This window comes from Scophthalmus maximus, chromosome 4 (genome assembly GCF_022379125.1).
Source record: "Scophthalmus maximus strain ysfricsl-2021 chromosome 4, ASM2237912v1, whole genome shotgun sequence".
Classification (NCBI taxonomy): domain Eukaryota; kingdom Metazoa; phylum Chordata; class Actinopteri; order Pleuronectiformes; family Scophthalmidae; genus Scophthalmus; species Scophthalmus maximus.
The window spans coordinates 13,503,642-13,521,793 of record NC_061518.1 but is presented as its reverse complement, the minus strand read 5'-3'; the positions used below and the strand labels follow the sequence as shown (position 1 = coordinate 13,521,793).

The window sequence follows — 18,152 nt, the reverse complement described above, 5'->3', positions numbered from 1 at the left end:
AGTTCTGAAAAACAGAACCCAAAGACTCAAACCTTTTGTACTAAAGATTTATTTACATAACAGAATAACACTGATCCAAACCCAGTAGTTTATAGATCTCAGAGGAAAGTGTGTCCTGAGGGCAACACTATACATATTTAAAGGAATGTATTCAAAACAGACTCAGCAGGGAGGGAACATTTACAGTGCCACGATGGACATAGATGCATTTACAGACTTACTCTACAGATACTCTATGTACAAGTGAAACCCCCCCCCCCCTTTTTTTTAACCTGTGACATTAGGAATGACTTCACAGTTTTTAGCCACTCAAAGTAAACAAACCGTATTGTATAAATTAATCCCGGCACCACAGGGAATTTTCCTTTTTCTTTCCCCACTTAATGCAAAATTAAAGTTATCTTAATGAGGCAGCAGCTGGGACATGAAAACTGGCTGACGGGTTCCATTAAGTCGACATATCTGAACACAATAACATGTACACACATTTTACAAGCTGGCCCTTTGAACAGTTAGAATTAATACTATTAAATTGCCTTTCCACCCAAGTCCTCTTTAGTTGCTTAATTTTTGCGTATTGTTTGAGTTTTACAAAACTGACATTCTTTCTTAAGGAGTAACATTTTATCCTCATATTTTCTATACATGTACTGCTGTTTTCCTTAATGGTATTAAGCTACTTTCTGTGTACCGAGATATGTTATAAATTAACCTCCTCTCAACTCTTAAAATATACAAGGGAGCAGCTTTGTGATTATGCCTAAATAATACTAATAATAATTTAAACATTATAGAAGGACAATAAAAATCTTAAACTTTACGAGCGCAAAATGCTCTCCAATAGAAATCGGGCTCTAACTGCTTAAACTAAATGCAATCAAAGGCAAAATGACAATTTTCAATGTGCACTTTAGGTGGACAACATGGACAATTTTAATATATAGTCAGAGAACATGAGAATCTGGTGGAGTTGTCACATGGACAAATTTGTTCATCCAAGAATGCAAAAGAGGCCCAAGAAAACAAATCAAAAACTGACAAAGGGGCTGGTAGTCGATCCAAACGCTGCTTTTCTTATGGCAGATGGAGTTTCCTTGAGAATAGCGTCAATTATTTTTTTCTTTTTAAATTTTTATAAAACCAAAATGAGCATTAGTCATTTAAGTCAAAGGAACAACTGACACTGGATGGTATATGTCTGCATGGTAGGTTGGCAAATTTTCAAATCCGATTACTGAGCAAGAAGATTTCAGGGTATAGTTAACATATCTCGGCAATTGACGTTTTACTAAAGAGATAAATATTTTATCGAATTGTTGAAGCCGACTTTCCAAACACAGGAATCTTGAACAGCAGCAGCCTAAGCAACATCATCATATAATTTATATTTCTTAAAAGAAATGACAATGCCGAAGTGTTGTAGATGAACCAGTTATTTAAAATTTTTTAACTAGTTTGTCATGTGCATTGTCTATGTTGTCAAACAGGTTCAGTCAGATTTAATTTGCTGTACCACAGTCTCATGCTCAGGGAAAATCTCCGAGATGGGGACCTGCTTTCCAACATCTGGGCTCTCGGAGTCCCCCACCAGCTCCCCACCGAGCCCATCTGATGAAGAGGAAGACGGCAAAGCAGGCAGCGAGGACTGCTGCAATTCTCCTTTAGAGGAATCTTCACTGACACTTATTTCTGTGGGACCCTTTTCCTGATCACCTGCTTGCGGCATCACCTCTGATTTCGGTCGATTAACAGTGGCAACAGTCGAACTTCCGGTTGTGACCTTTTCATCTCGTTTCAAGTCCATTTCCTTTGGTCTTTGAGCAGAAGTTGTCGTCAAGAGGTACAAGACCTTTGCTGGCTGCCCCATGAGGAGATGGCTGCATGAGAAGAGGAGGGTAGGATTACTAATTCAAGGTTCAAGTTAACATGAAGCTGTTAGCAACATGCTCTTAACCAGTATCAAACAATGTTAACACATTAAATTTTAAATTGGACATCTGAAAACAGCTACTCTATACTTAAAGAAAGGGAGAATTGAGAAGTAAATTTATTGTGAAAATGTAGTTTTGTGGTGCTTTTAAAGGCAATTGTACACATCGGTATCAGTTTACTCATCACTGGGAACCTAAACAAAACTGTTATATAATGTGTTTGTGGTGCAGTTTAGTTATCCTTTTTTAATCTATTGTTGTTATTATTAAAGATATTATTCAACTTCGTGGAATTGTGACACAAAATCAATGGGGTATCAATTGAATGATGTAATAAAGATTCCGTTGATTTCCTTATATACTGAAGTTAAAAGTGTGACGAGATGTAATGTGTATAGTAGTTTGTACTCACACACGATCTTTGGATTTGACATCTGCTGGGTTAAACACAAGAGACGGCATTTTCAAGAAATTTGTACCACTAAATCCTAGATGTGACTCGGGTGGTAATAGAGTAGAGAGAGAAATGTACCTTTCTCCTGAATGACTTTGCATATGTGATTTGGTCGATCGGTTAAATGTTTGGTCATCAGGTCACCACCTGATGCATCCACGAGCAGGTCACAATTGAGACAGACCAGGGTCAATCTGGTGAAAAACAAAGAAAACTTCTGTCATGTTCAGAACACATAACACTGTATTCTGTGTTGTGCAGAATATATAAGTAATGATCCATACTTCAATGTAGATGCGGTTTTCTTATGATCCCTTTTCAAAAATCTGTTTTTGGTGATGGTGCTGTGGAACCTACGGAAGGACAAAGAAAGATGTCAGATAAATAGAGAGGACCTGAATTACAACGCACGATTCAATTTGAATCTTTACTCACTTAATCATATGATTCCCAATGGAAACTTTGCAACTAGTCCGATACTTGCAAGCACCACAGCTGGAAACCATCGGGAAGTGAGAAAAGAAGTCGTCAACTTTTGTATTGCACTCGATACACGTGTAACATCCTCTCTCCACTCTGAAAATTGGACACGAGAGAAAAAGAGCACAAAAAAACAAAGTTCAATAATACCATTTGAAAATAGGGTCAGATTTTAAGATACTGCAATGGATAAATGAATTCATTTGTTAAGATTTACCACAATCAATTACATTGAATTTTGTAAATTGTCTGTAAAAAGTCTCCTATTGATCTGAAATATCATAGAACCTCATTATCCTTTATCTGCCTGAAAGACCAAATCATGTGACAAAAATGAGCAGTTTGGGTTTGATTACTGAACCCATTCAGCCAAATATAACACTTATTTATTTAAATCCCACCGTTTACATACACCATATTAAATATAGCCAACATAATGAAGTGTCTAAAAAATTTGTCTTTGCAATTAGCTACTTTGTGTAATACTTGGCTTTAATAACATTCACTAATCTGCTGTCATTTATAGCCAGGAGGGGAGGCTCCACATTAGTAGCTGAAGAATCCTGAATTATTCAGAGCGCCCAAAATTAAGCCCATCTGGGATTATGGGTTATTTACTTTTGGGGGGGCCCTTTTGTTTGAGCTGCCAAAGTATCAAGGGGTCCCGTTCATTAAAAATGATCCCCATGATACTAAATACTGCAGTGCAAAGATTTAATTAATTCATATTATAAAGCCATTTTAAAAGGGTCTTCACATTTTTTCATTTTGTTTTAAGACATTAAATGAATAAATCTTCAACTTTGTCCATGTGTTCTTCCTCCAATTTTTTTATCATTATCCTTTCATTTATTTTCAACCTAAAACCCTCCAATAACATTGACCATTGCTCTTTAATTGTAATTGTCTGTATAACCAAAGAACTGTGTTACGGTTTACAGATAAAATTAGTTGCTGTGTTGTGTGGAAAAGCTCAGTTAACAACCCAAGATTCCTGAGGGCCAGGTTGTGCTTGGAAGGTCGAGCTTCTTTCCTCTTGCTCTGAGTCGCTTTGCCTTTTGCAGCTCCAGACACGTTGGATTTAGACTTGGAAACAGTGACTGGAGATTTGGTTTGCTGATTGAAACTTAGTGTTTCTGGGCTGACGGTCACCCCAGACCCATCAGGGGAGTTTGGCACTACGGGCATCTTTCCTGTAAGGGAGGCTCGAATGGTCACCTGGAAGGAAAACACATAGACAGATGCTGAATTACAGAAAAATGTGTATTAATCTAAGAATAATTGAAAAATAAAGGTCTAAAATAAATGATGTACAGATCATGTTATGTCAGACCTTTGTACCCGGAGGAAGGCCCTCCAGGGCTTTAGGTTTTCTGAAGGTCTTGTGGACTTGAGTCCTGTGCTCCAATTTCTCCTTGTAGGTGAGGAAATTCAATCTGCACTTTCCACAGCGATGGATTCCTTTTTTCTGAAATAGAATTTAAACAGTAGAAAGATGAAAATGTGAATAAAGCAATGTAATTAGAGGCAATTTCCTCAGATATTTCACTTGGATACACTGAAAAAGTTAAGTGCGACAGGAATAAAATTTAATTTCTTTTAATGGAGCAGCAATTTATTTTGTGTGGCTACAGAGCGGCCATATTAATTGCTCCTTTAGGGCAGGCTTTATTGTCAGCTTTTTATGTATTACAGTAAGTTGTGGGCGCACAAATCAATCCAACCTTGATGATGGAGCTAAAAGTGCAAACCATAAGTAAATTCAGACTCTTGCAATCATACAATTTATGATCCTCAGAATTCACAGAATCAGTAGATGACAAATCCAAATTGTTCAGTGACTCTTAAAAAAGTTTAACCAGCTTTGTAAAAGACTGAAGAAAGGCAGCATCATACCTGATGTTTCATGTAGTGTTGCATGTACATATGACTGCTTCTCAGAACTTTGAGACAGAAGGGACAGAGCAGGTCTTTTGTGTTTTCATGGACACTTCGGAAATGCGTCTCCACATCTGAGAAGAAAGAGGACCTGTAATTGCACACCTGAGGAAACAATAAAACAGAATTTCAGTATGAGAATTTGTTTTCTCAATTTAAACATTAAAACCAAAACCACCACTCAGTAACGAGCGACAGACCTGGCAGACGTAAGGCATTTCCCCGGGCTTGTGGTTATCCTTCATGTGTTCCAGGAGCACTTGCTCCGTCTCAAACGCAAGCTCACATATCTTGCAATTGGCTAAAAAAAAAGGAGGGAGAAAATGTCTGAGCAAAAGTGTCTGACCAAACTGTCATGTTTGTTCATGGAGCTGTGCAGACGTTGATATGTTATACTTGAGGATTCGATCGGACTGTGAGCGCTCTCGATGTGGCACTGCAGCTGGAACGGAGTCATGTACTGTCTGTAGCAATGCTGGCAAGTTGTGTGGCTCTCCCAGCTCTCACTATTCTGCTTCTCCAGCTCCAGGTGGTGTTTCATATGGTTCATGAACCTGTACGGCAGACAGACACACAGCAAAGAAATGTCACATGAATCTTTACTGCACAAGGAACTGACAAGTAATGAGACAGACATGTCTCTAACAAAAATTGTAAAATGCGACGGAATTTGATAGTTGTTGTTTTAGATTATTGTAAACAAAAAACTATGTCAAACCTAGAGGAAAAAACAATTAATGGGCTGTGTGCATGTGGCAGTTAGGTCCAGGTCCCAAAGGGTTTGATGATAAATGAGGTAATCTCCTCGCACCTTACTTCCTAAGCATGTATAATGGCCGTTATAATATCAGCAATTACACAGATTTTTGCTTTGCCTAATGATGTAGTGCTCCTTGACTGCAACAAGCATCTCCACAGTGCCCAGCCCCTGCTGCCCTGAAGAGGCAGGAGCCCATTTTTCAGCCTGTACATTCTGCTACCTCAGCTCCCCTAATAGAAATCTTTCTTTGGGTGAACTATGACCTCGCCTGCGAGAGTGCAGTTGCAGTACAAATGTGTTTCCCCATTAAAAGAAGCTTACAGGAGTTTTTTTTGCAGGGTTCTGAAGCAAAGTTATTTAATCACAGGAGTCGTTCTTACACCTAAACTAGTCGTCATTTTTCATCTTAAGACCCAAGAGGGAAACCGGTCTGATACTGTCATCCATCTGAGAGGGAGACTGCAGTGAGAGCCACAGACGTCCACTCCTTCTTTACTGACAGTGGACAGATATCTTATTTACTCACAGGCTCAGACAAATGATCATGTGAAAACAAAGTGACGGGTCTTGTTGGTTGTGACTATGAACCTACAGTACAGAAAACGATCACCTGAATCTGCAGCTTATCTTGGTTTTACAACAAGTTTTCACCTGAGAGTTTAGCTGACCCGCTGCCTGTACTGTTTTGGTTCACTCTCTTCGCTCTTAACTGCAGTTATTTACAGCTGCAGCAGGCAGCAGTTTTAAGAGAAAGGGCTTCAAGAAAACCCACTGTTCACAACCTGCTCAGCACCAACCAGCAGACTGGCACAGAGGGCTTAAGGGGAGTGAATATTGGACGTACTGTACTTTCTCAGGAAGCCAGACATAAAACTCCGAATGAATGACAATGTTGCTGCAAAACAACACATATAGAGCTGCTACTTTGCCCATGCTGTGTGTTATACTCTGCTGACATTTACCAGAGGAGAAAAAACATAAATCGTACCTGATATTGTTCTTGAGAATTTTTAAACAGCTCTGGCACTTGAAGGTGATGGTGGTCCACTGGCAATCCTTCTTGTTCACATCTCCTTCAAACCGGCCATAGTAGAATTCAGAGACCAGCATGATGCGCTTGTTTGCACTCATGTTCAGAGCTGCACTGTCAACATTTGTGCAGCAACTCTGAAATAAAGAGAGGCTTTACATGAATATGCCAACTTCATATTGATTTCTTATCTCTCTCTCTCTCTCCCTATATGAGATTTACTAACCATCATATGAAATTTCAGAGTTTCTGGTGTAAGGAATTCTTCTTGGCACTTGGGGCACTTTTTCTTTAGGATCCCATTTTCCACAGTGACAGTTACTTTTGACGGCCCTAAAGAGAAGAGAACCAAATAGATGTTAAAAATAAACACAAGAGAAACCGAGATTTGTTAAAGGGTTAAGTTTACAGTAATGAGATTACAAAAGAGAAACCTACCCAAATCAAACTTTGCTCTTTTTTCAACACTGTCCGTCTGCTGTAGTTGCAATCCTCGTTTGACTGTCGTTTGAACTGTATGAAATCCAAGAAAATACATTTACGTTTTAATCATTGTCAGCTGATAGGTCAATTGAGAAGGGTTAAATTCCAATAAACTTACCCGTGTTGGTGTTATTGGCCTTTACAGGCACAGAGAAGGTCTGAATAGTCTGGGGGTTCGACAGGTTGGGCTGCAGCAGGTTAGATTGTGTTGAATACACAGTGGGGCTCTGGACGTTAGACAACGTCACAATGTTGTTGCTGATTTGTTGCACCTGAGGCCTATGGACAGCACCGGGTATTATTGTGCCTGGACTGACATGCTGAAAAATCTGCTGGTGACCAGCTGAAAATAGAGGAAACAAATTCTTAAACACACATTTGGCATTAACACATAACAACTATAAAAGCTTTAAATTAAGCTTTTTCTATTAAATCAAAAAATCTGATGCGATGAGAGGGGGTAGAAGATTTATTCCTCAGAACTCTATTACATTGAGATTTACCTGGTACTATTGTAAACGATGTCCCAGGTGGGTAGTGCCGACCAAGAGAAGCAATAAAACCAGGGTTGTTTGCTAATTGTGGAGAAGTGACAATAAAGCCCTGGAAAAAAGACCAAGCACATCAAATTATGTAACATGAAAAGATGTTTACTCCATAAATCACAACAAACCAATCGTTGCTCTTTTTTACTAATTATTTGGAAAAATTCATTACAATACCTGGTTATTGACAATGACAGGTTGCGGAGTCACTGTTGTCAAAGTGGGTGCTGTAGTAGTCACTGTATTTCCAGCAATATTCAGTGGCAGCATTATTTGAGGGGAGCTAATGACAGGTTGAGGAGCAGGATGCTTTATTGCTTGTATCGCCGCAATGTTTGTTGGAGGAGGTGGAGGTTTAGGCTCACTGTCCTTTTGGTTGTTAGCTGTAGAAGAAGAAGAACATACAAGGGGATCAAAATAAGCACATCAACGGGATATTTTGTCTTTGAAAATAATGAAATAAACTAAATCCAAAATGCTTGAGGACAAGCGAACTAAAAATTATTTAAAAAAATTAAACTACATCAATATTCTTGTGGAAAAAGGCCTGAACAGGACTGTAAACAGCAGAGGGTGATTCTGAGCAGCAGATTTCATGTAATGAGTAAGAATCCTTTACCCCTGAGGGGCTTAGACATCAACAAGTGTTTAAAGCTTAACATAGAAACAGTATATTTAAAAATGTGCCATGACATACAGAGCACTCCAACAAAGATGGGTTCATCATCATCATCATCGTCGTTGTCGTCGTCTATCAAGTTAATTTCAGGAACTTGTTTCTGCCACGGCTCCAGCTCCTCCTCCACACATTCCATAAAAAGTTCAGACATTGTGAAGCTGCAAGAGAGAAAAACACAACTTTTTTTTCAACTTGACACTACTAAATGCAGAATTTTATAATATGAAAAATGTTAACACGTTGAAGACGCACAATCGTCCTCAACATTTTCAGCTTCTCGTTTAGGTTTATGATCAAAACACAGCAGGGAGAAATAAAAGCACTGGTGAAAAAAATAATTGACGGCTGAATAGAATTCCCTCCATCACCGGTGAACCTCTTACTTAAGAGTGTTTTATACCACAGTTATAAGTAGCCTCTGTTTTTCTGCACTTGGAGCTTTTACCAGTCAGTCAATGTAGTAATGGCCCATGTTTAAGAGCGCCAAAAACGTCTTGTAACCCCAGTTTAACCTATTAGACCTACTTCTTGCCACAAGTGATGTATACTACTACAGAGATATTATTCCTGAAAAGAAAGCTTCTCCCCACCTCTTTCAGCAGCATCAAAAGCATTAAATCCAAAACAATGAGCTGAAAGACAATAAAATGCTCTGAAGAGTTGAAGGCAGGTGCCAACAATACAGGTGCCAACAATAATCCATTGAGTCAATGCTGCCAACAACATCCTTCATGTTACATCCAGCCATCTGACCCATTGCTAATATGAAAATAATGATTATTACCACTTTAACAGTGGTAGAATAATGTCAAATACATTTCCATTTTGCAACAGCCAACCAGTGAATGTGTATCAATTTCAACAATACATGTAATGTGACAGTGGCAGTAAATGTGACAGTGGCCACAATATTAATGGTGGTTATTTTGACTTATACTGGAATATAATTCATTATTCCTGGAACAAAGCTTTTATTTAATCATCTTTCAAGATGGCGACAGTGTTGGTTGCCATATGAGATTATTGATGCAGCTGCCCAGGAGAATATACACTTGGGCCCGAGCTGATTTATAAAAGTGCAGTTTGGTAAAATGATTTTTAAGAGTGAATTGTGAGGGTTTTAGTTTTTGCTCCGACAATGGTGTGCGCAAACACTGCCACCTTCAAGACTACATACTAGAATGATTGATAATTGTTGATGAAAGGAAGAAGCAGTCAGCAACGTTCTCCAAATGCACCACCTAACTAGCTAGTGTTAGCATGTGTTAGCTCAGCGCTGTGTTTTGATATTAGCTCCAATAGCATGGTAGCTAACGCTAACTAGCTAACGTCAATGGTTCAGTCTGCTGAAGTCTGAGGTGGGCTTAAAGCAACGGGTGCAAAATGTGGTGTTTCCAGCCGGCAACACATTTTATCTGGAATTCGTCCCGTCGTTAGGGCGCAGGAGTCGTCGGTTATCGATCACCGCGCCATAACATCCGCGAGGCTCCGCCTGCACGTTAGTATTACCTGAGCGGTGGACGAGGGGACAAAGACTGGACCCTGAGTGTAATTTTAGAGGCTCGGGGTTTCTGTCGCCTCCCTCACACTCGGTACCAGAGTCGCGTCGAGTCAACCAAACTCCCACCAAGTCTTTGGCCAGAGGACGACACAGTCCAGACAGTGTGAGACTGTTGAACACAGAGAGAGGTGGACGTCTTTCTGCTGCTGGCCCGAGGCGGCGGATACACTCGACTGTCTGCACCAATCACACCACCAGCCGCAGCCCTCTTCTTCTTCTTCGTGATCTGCGCCTTCTTCTTCGTTTTTATTTAAGGGCGGGTCGTGTTCAGGGCGCATGACCGCCCCCTGCCTACAGAAGAGTGGGCCACATTTTCCCACAGCTTCATATCTGTTCATAATTTCCTTTTCCCTCATTTTTTTCTTTACATTAATTATATCCTTTTCATTGGAATCAAGCATGTACTATTAGTTTTTAACTATCTCTGTAAGGGGATATCACAGACAGGAATAAACTAGTGGTATAGTTGTATCAGTGAATTGCTGCAAGAGGCTGTTTAGTGTGGAGTTTCAGAAAAACTTTAAATATGTGATGCCCACAGAGAAATTGCTTTGTGTTAAGTACACAACAAACAATAAAGAGAAAGTAAATTGGTAAAAAACTCAAACCTACTATAAATAGGCAGTACTGATAAATATACTGTAAACCATGTGAACAGAATAATGTATTCTGCAAAAAGCGATGTGTGAGGTAAAACCATTACATTACCATACAGCAGGTCCAGGGTCCTGTCCTCTCTGGTGTACAGTCCACACGTGAATGAAGAAGGGGATTCTTTTCGAGCTGAAGTCCCCAGAGATCATGAAGAAAGCACTGGGGTGCAGAGTCTGGAGTCTTGCACTTAATCACAGAATAACATTTGCAAAGCAAAAACAGAGGGAAACAATTGCTGAGTATAGGTGCATCAGCAATGGTGGAATGAAACTAGTGTCTCAGTGCCTTTACTTACATTTCAGCAAGTATTTTCTTTTCATACCATTTGATATATCTACTTCACTACAGTACAGTTACAGTTACTAGTAACTTAAATGAAGATTATCCATATACAAAACTTGTACAACAGGTTTTATGAAAGATTAAGCTACACAACCAGCTGCAAAAGTGAAATGTGGTTTACACATTAATGCATGATTAATTATCAAATATATAATAGTAAAAACACATTTTTACTTTTTTAAAGGACTTTTACTTTTAAAACAATACTTTTACATTTTCAAAACAGGACTTTTATTTGTAATAGATAATTTCCCACATTATGGTATTTTTACTTGAGTAAAGAATTTGATCCACCACTGTGCACTGGACTGTAGCTTCAACTGTGAGGGCAATACAGTCAACATATGTGGAGGTAAAGGTTTCAATTCATGGTCAGGGAAAAATGGATAATCTGTCCATGCTGACACTGTTCATTTTGTTTTTGACTTTGATGCAAATGTTTAATAGCCTCTGAGAATCAATGAGATGTAATTTTAAAAACATGCATTATACTAACTACTAACGTGAATTATAGAAAAACTATGAACTAATACACTGTACTTGCATAATGAAGCAATGAAGCAGTTGGGAATTGGTTTTGACATAATTTATTTTTCATATTACATTAAAACCTTTACAAATTAAGTGGAAGGTGACTGACAGTCAACTATCAGATTTGTAAGATTAGAAACAGAGGATACAGATGCTGTGTGCATGCCTCCTCACACTGTAGCCTTATAAGAAGAGCCAACACACTCACAGTGGTCTGCACACAAACTTAAATATTCAGAAGATACCTGGCACCTTAACAATCTGCGCAATTGATAAGACACTTATGTGTGAGTACTTACTGAACTTACCCAGTGTGACTGTTGCTGTTCTCTTGCTACACTTAGAGTCTATATTTATAGATTGTTTGATGAGCCAGTTGATTCAAGCTCAAGAACGGTAAAGCAAAGTAGAGGAATAGATTCAGCGATCGCCTGTGAGCTGGACTGGTCTGACTGCAGATGCTGCAATGATGTTGCAGCAACCTGAACAGTGGATAAGGACACTGTGTTGTTGCTGATTTGGCACTAAGGTGTTATTGTGGCTGTAGCAACTTTCTGGAAAAGTTGCTGGTGACCAGCTGGAAAACAACACAAACTCTTAAGGTAAAACTATACAAATGATAACAAAAATTACATTATACCAAAAATATAACATAACAGTCATTCAAAAGCTTAAAGTAATTACAGAAAAAGTCTCCTCGGAGCTATCCTCACCTTTACATGGTGCTATTTCAAATGAATTCCTGATTCAGGACACAGTTTCCCGAAAGAGCCAATGAACTCCGTGTCGCTTGTTTATTGTGAAGACATATTGAATCCCTGGGAAAAAGAAATAGAATCCATATTTTAACATACAAGACCAGTATCCAAGTAACCATTGTATAAATTTAATGACAAGCTATAAATTGTTCAACTAATCCATTATAAATAAATACATAAAATAAACAAAGCAAATAACATCATTACTTGGTTGTTGAGGCTCTGCATTTTCTGTTCTCTGAAGAGGTGAAGGCTTCAGCTGACACTCTATTTGGTCCTTCTCTGTAAGAACATAAAAAAAGATCAAAGTTGGATGCAAGTTAACATTTGCAAAATGACATTTTAGATGGGGATATGTGCACCAACACACTGTTTAGTGTTAGTATTCATTTAACTCAACCCATCTTATTTTTATCACTCAAATATCAAAATATCGTTATCAACTATTAACATTTATCCAAACATAGCATGCCATTCTAAAGGCATAAATGATAACAAGCTTTGGCTCAACAGTTATTTGCAGTTCAGTTGTCAAATCTCAACATTAACACGTTCTTTAAGGAAACGCCGTGACATACTCAACTCTCCAACGTCTTCCTCATCTTTGAAGTGGACTTGTGAAGTTTGTTGCTGCCAAGGCTCCAGTTCCTCCTCTTCACATTCAAGTAAAAGTTCAGTTGTTGCGGAGCTGAAACAGAAAACAGCAATGAGGTTTTCATAAAATACATTAAAAAAAAGTGTGATATTTTCTAGTCTTCATGCTCAACTAATCAGAAAAAAATGTTTTTTAGCGAGGATGTATGCATAATGTAGCTATACTCACTCAAATTAAATGAATATATTTACTGGTATTATTGTTGTTTTGGCCACAGTTACTATTATTCTAATGATTAAGAGCAATATAAAGCTCCTGTTCAATGAGATTTGCTATTTTCAGACTTAGCACTTTTCCAGCTGGAGTTTTATTTTCTTCTTCACTGCCCTTTTTGGGCAATGTTGCCCTTTTAAAGTAAAACCTGGATTTAGCCCATTATATTCCCTTTTTTGATGAGCTTGTATGTGGAGGTGCTCATTAAACTCCTTGGGAATTTAAAAGAGAACAGAAGGTTTTTACTATTTTGGTGGAGAGCAAAAGTTACCATATTTGAACAGAGCACATAAAATTTATCAACTTCTCAATTTTCTTGGTATATCTACAACCTTTCACTGTTTCAGTTTTCCAATTCTCCCTCCTACGGTAAGACTTGAGCAACATAACTAGATTTGACAAAAAATGAAAAATGGTGGATTATACTCTGACCATACTCTGTGACTACAGGTCAATACATACCATGCGTCTTTTAGATGCTTTTAAAAACATTTTTCTCATCTATTAAGTCAAAGTACACAAGAACAACTTTAGTTTTCTAAAAGCAAACATTGCTGAAAGTGATTCCATCAGAGACATGATGTTACCTCTGATTAGGAATTAGTGGAAAGTAGAGGTCTTCATTACAGAGGTCGTCTGCTCCTGCTCCTCTAAGTTCAGTTGTTTCTGGGAGGTTTTTCATGTCACCATTATCAGAGTAAGATCTATTAGGTTAAAGAACATGATAATAGAATCTATTGAAACACACAGTACAAATAATGGTACAAATTATGCAGGAGAACTTAGTATGAAATTACATTTCGTTCTTCACAGTGTTGTATTCATCCTCGTCAATGGTGACCTCAACACTGAAAATGACATGGGTGATGAGGTTTAGTGAGGATATTAAATAGGATAAGAAAATGTATTTTCGGAAAGTCAATAGAGTACTGACAGACATATACCTACTGAAATGTACTTTTTTCTAAAAGATCAATATTAACCTGTCCTGGAGCCAGTCCACCTCTCCTGCTAAATGTGTAGTTTCACTCTGGTGTTCAACATCATCTTGCTGGTGCTGCTTCTCTCTGCAGACACAAAATGAAAGTCACTTTCTGACAATTCCAATTTGGAATAATTGATAATCGGAGTGGATGTTGATTCAGGAAGACAGACGGTCAGGGGGTTCAGGCATCAGTAATAAGGCGAAGGTGTAAGTGAAGTTTTTTAATAAAATACTATAGATCTATGGCCAAACTCAGTGAGTACAAGTGATGTGTTAAAAAAACAAGATAAAGTTATGACTGTTTACCTTTCAGAGGCTGGTTCTTGTCCAAGACTTGACAGTGAGGTAGGCTCTTGTATGCAATTCCCAGGACAGGTTGTTGATATTGATGGTCTATTTTCACAACTGTGAAAAAAGAAAACTTATCATTAGACACAAAAGCTCATCTGTAAAAATGTGATCACACAAATATACCCTTGGCTTGACAAAATATCTGAGATGCAGATCAGCCTGTTTTAAGTTACAGGAGGTGATGATTTGTTGTAGTTGTTTGAAACTCGAGTTTACAACCACTCACAAGCTTGCACAGTGAAGCAAATCATGTCCTCATTCTGCAAGTATCTCTGACTCTACAGCAGCAGGATCCAGATCTGACACTACTACTCCACTATATTACTGATTATTTATCAGCATTATTGTTATCCTTTGTATTATTATTAATTGGTGCTATCAGTGCTGCTGTTCACACTAATAACAAATACATCTATAAGTCTAAAGTTAAAGTCTATAATCGATCAATATACATCTGTAATCCCCAGCCTGCTATTAGTTAGTCAACACATCTGTTATTAGGGTTTGTTCTTGACTAAAATATTTTAATGACAATTATTTTGTTTTAAGGTATTTTTCATAGATAATGTGGTACTTGTTACAAGTGGATAAGTGAGTTGTAATCACATTACTATTCAGCAATATAACAAATAATATGGGATGAGGGATATCCAGGAAATCAAAGTACACGGTTTCAATGAGATGAATTTTAAATGTCTTTATTCATGTTTTTTCACCCAGTTTTTTTGTTCTCAAAGATTAAGATACATGATAGGTAGTTAAATTATAAAAAGACAGCAATGCACATAAATAAACAAGGTATATATATACATACATACATCAAAAAACATACAGTAAATACATGTGTCCACCAAGGTGTCTCCACCTCACCTTCTTCTTTGCACCACAGTGAAACACCTTTTTGGTTATGGTCTGTCCAGACGTCTGGCACTTCTTAAACAGTTCCATTAAACAACTGTCATTCACAACAGCTTTTGGGTATTTTTCTGTGCGCTTGTCAGACTTTCACGCTGTTGTCAAGCTTGATTTGCTCTCTTGGTGGAACGTGTCATTCAGATGATCCACCGACGCCACACTACACAAACCTTCAGCTGGTGGAGGGGACTGGGATGAGGTGCTTACAGAGACAGATTATTTGAAATCAGTTAAAAGTAGCACTGTATTTGAGCAGTGTTCACAGTACCAACTTACTGTACTTTTGACTGAATGAAATATTCTTTTACACAGAAACACAACTCATGTCATGTGTTATACTTACAGGAATTAGCAGGGAGTGATTTAGTTTCCACACCAGGACCATGAACACCCAAGCAAGTGCTGACCCTTGAGTAAAAAGAGTGATTGTTAAGTCAGTGGAAGTAATTAAAAAATAACAAAGTGCTACATTCAGAAACAAGGATAGCCGTCTAATGTACTACTATATAATACTCTCCCCTGACTAATATTTGAAAAACATTTTGTTTGTCTTATTTGTGCACTTCTGTGCATAGTTCACAATACGTTAGGATGTTTACAGATCTCAGCCACAGTTAAAAGGATGTTAAAGTTAACACAGCCAACCTGATTGTAGGATTTTCCATTACAATCCGTGACGGATAATAACAATTTCAACAAATTGTGCTTAAAGTTTTCAGAATAAAAATGTAACGTAAACTTTCACAGGTAAAAACCCAGAGTGTTTACCTCTGTTGGGCTCCTGTCACCTGCAGACACAGATGTCCCAGGGTCCTCTTGATGTCTTCCAGAGAAAACGGAGGGTGGATTTGGAAAGTCCTTCCTATCACCTTTTCCTAATCACTTTTCCTTAACCTCAATGGAAATCGTCATGAGGTCAAGTAAAGGTGTAAAGGAGGATTCATAGGACTTAGGAAAAGCCAACAGCGGTGCTAGAAAAAAAATCAGATTCCACTTACACTATACCACGTAATTATGTAACGGCGGATGTTATTGACATGCATCTGCCGTGGTGAAACAACATATTTCCAAAGATGGGCTTCAAAAAGCGTACCTACTTTGCCCTGTGCATTCTTAGCAGGTTGACTCATGCAGGCAAAAGATGCACAACACGGTGAAAAAGATTTATTCATTACCAAGGTTGGAATTGAAATAAAAACAATAATACAGGCTACGAAACTGAAACGATAAGGCTGTCACGTTGAGAATGTTTGCTCAAGCTCCTGTCCACTCATATTTATTGACATTAACATATGGCATAAGATTGAAATGCTAAATAGGCAACCTACATGATGATGAGGGTGCCATCTCGGTCACATATTCATCTTCTTCTTCTTCTACCTCGGATTTAATTGTCTAAGTTTGTGCATGGCGCGTCACGTTAAATACTGGTGCCGCAACGAATTGTAGGGCATCTACTTCTCCTTTCCTTCGCCCAGCGTAGGTCCAGTGTGCACTATGCTAAAGGAGATAGGAAAGGAAGCATTGTAGCACCTTTCTCAAGCATTGAAAGAACCCGAACAGCTCTTAACATGACTGTCGATGAAATACTTCCGGGTCGTTTCACTCTGCCTCAGAAGCCCCCCCCCCCCCCCCGACTCTGCACTAGGAGCTGACTGACAGACGGCAGACTCGAGGGTAACCAGTGGCGAACATCTGTCACACATATGGGCCGACTGAACAAAACCATGGACACTTGTGTCACGCACCTGTCGAGCAGAAACAGAGCGACTTCCGCATCGGTGGTCATCGCTTTCAACTCTCGGAGGTCTCTCCACCGCTGAAACGCCTCCTCGCCGATGTTGACGCGCGTCCTTCCCCTCGCCTGCTCATATATTTTCTTTTTCAGTTTGTAGTCCTCCGACCTGATCCTCTTGGGCCGTCTCTCAGCCATCTCTCCTTCTTCCAGCACGGTCGAATGTGCCAGCTTCACCGCTGCTCTCCCACCGCGCCCTGCCCCGGTGCGGGGCTCGAACGCTCGCGGGCCGCCTGTTTCTGATTGGCTGGAACAGTGTGGTGTTGCGCGGTGCGGTCTGCACCATCTCTTTGTGTTCCGTCGACAGAGGCAGGGCTGTGTGGAGAGATCCGCGCACACACCGAACCGAGAGCTCGCGGACCGTGGGGAAATATTCGCTGGGTTTTTTGTATTGGATAAAAATCGCTTACTCCCCCTTTATCTGCATCGCTCCGGGTCTCTCGTAGGCAGAGAGTGGAACACGACTCCCCGACACTGGGCCTTCTTGTAAGCGCTCTCAGCCTGGCACAGAGCACGTCCCCGGCATCGTTACGACATCTACAAGCTAACCGAGGTGGTGAAGAAGCGAGGAATTACCCACTGACGACCGCCATGTGTACAACAGCGACACACTGTCTGCTCCGGCGTATGTGGACACGTGACCGCTTTGCATTCTGGGATACGTAGTTGTCGGGGAACGAGAGGGCAACATCCATGGATGGATTACTAAACGGGCACAAAGCCTATGTGACTGTTAATATTTCGTTTTAGAAAGTCAATGAATGAAGAACAAAACGATCAAAAGGGATGCAGAATGACCACAGACAGACAAAGTAAAAATACATACACACACACACACAAATAGACCCAAAACAAGTAAATAAAAATAAGACTAGATTGTTGCAAAACTACCACAAAATTGCAAAACGAGAAAGGAGGAAAAAAGAAAAGAAAGTGACACAAATTAATGAATAAAAACAGATAGGAGCACAATATGACCACAAAGAGGCACCCTTTTTCCGCAGCACCAATAATGATCTTCTCCTTGATGTCTTATAGAACCTTGTTATAGTTCCCTTGTACCTCCCCTGAAAAAGGTGAATCACTTCTTGT

General features: G+C 39.2%; 2 protein-coding genes and 1 long non-coding RNA gene across 5 annotated transcripts; all 3 read right to left on the bottom strand.

The window, feature by feature from the left end:
• Positions 1-31: 31 nt before the first annotated feature.
• Positions 32-10,075, bottom strand: znf280d (zinc finger protein 280D). Of its 2 annotated transcripts, none has more exons than XM_035627651.2 (18): positions 9,810-10,075; positions 8,319-8,458; positions 7,799-8,004; positions 7,580-7,679; positions 7,195-7,419; positions 7,032-7,106; positions 6,820-6,926; positions 6,552-6,730; positions 5,200-5,357; positions 5,004-5,104; positions 4,762-4,908; positions 4,199-4,333; positions 3,851-4,083; positions 2,821-2,961; positions 2,670-2,738; positions 2,464-2,579; positions 2,344-2,368; positions 32-1,877 (listed from the first exon to the last, which is right to left on the bottom strand). In XM_035627651.2, exons 2-18 carry the CDS (start codon positions 8,449-8,451, stop codon positions 1,490-1,492), a joined length of 2,538 nt encoding a protein of 845 aa, XP_035483544.2. In that variant the 5' UTR covers positions 8,452-8,458; positions 9,810-10,075; the 3' UTR covers positions 32-1,489. The 2 variants fall into 2 exon arrangements, with proteins under 2 accessions (XP_035483544.2, XP_035483545.2); XM_035627652.2 differs by having other exon boundaries at positions 2,344-2,365; positions 9,810-10,074.
• A 1,353-nt stretch (positions 10,076-11,428) lies between these two features.
• LOC118302573 lies at positions 11,429-18,071 on the bottom strand. Of its 2 annotated transcripts, XM_035628838.2 has the most exons (9): positions 17,014-18,065; positions 14,306-14,404; positions 13,998-14,081; positions 13,812-13,862; positions 13,602-13,718; positions 12,725-12,834; positions 12,354-12,428; positions 12,102-12,206; positions 11,429-11,965 (listed from the first exon to the last, which is right to left on the bottom strand). In XM_035628838.2, exons 1-8 carry the CDS (start codon positions 17,196-17,198, stop codon positions 12,136-12,138), a joined length of 792 nt encoding a protein of 263 aa, XP_035484731.1. In that variant the 5' UTR covers positions 17,199-18,065; the 3' UTR covers positions 11,429-11,965; positions 12,102-12,135. The 2 variants fall into 2 exon arrangements, with proteins under 2 accessions (XP_035484731.1, XP_035484732.1); XM_035628839.2 differs by lacking the exon at positions 13,812-13,862 and having other exon boundaries at positions 17,014-18,071.
• On the bottom strand, positions 15,033-17,007 carry LOC118302574. The gene is made up of 4 exons (XR_004790601.2): positions 16,594-17,007; positions 16,034-16,236; positions 15,609-15,673; positions 15,033-15,467 (listed from the first exon to the last, which is right to left on the bottom strand). It is a non-coding gene; the product is annotated as an uncharacterized LOC118302574 (long non-coding RNA).
• Positions 18,072-18,152: the final 81 nt, after the last annotated feature.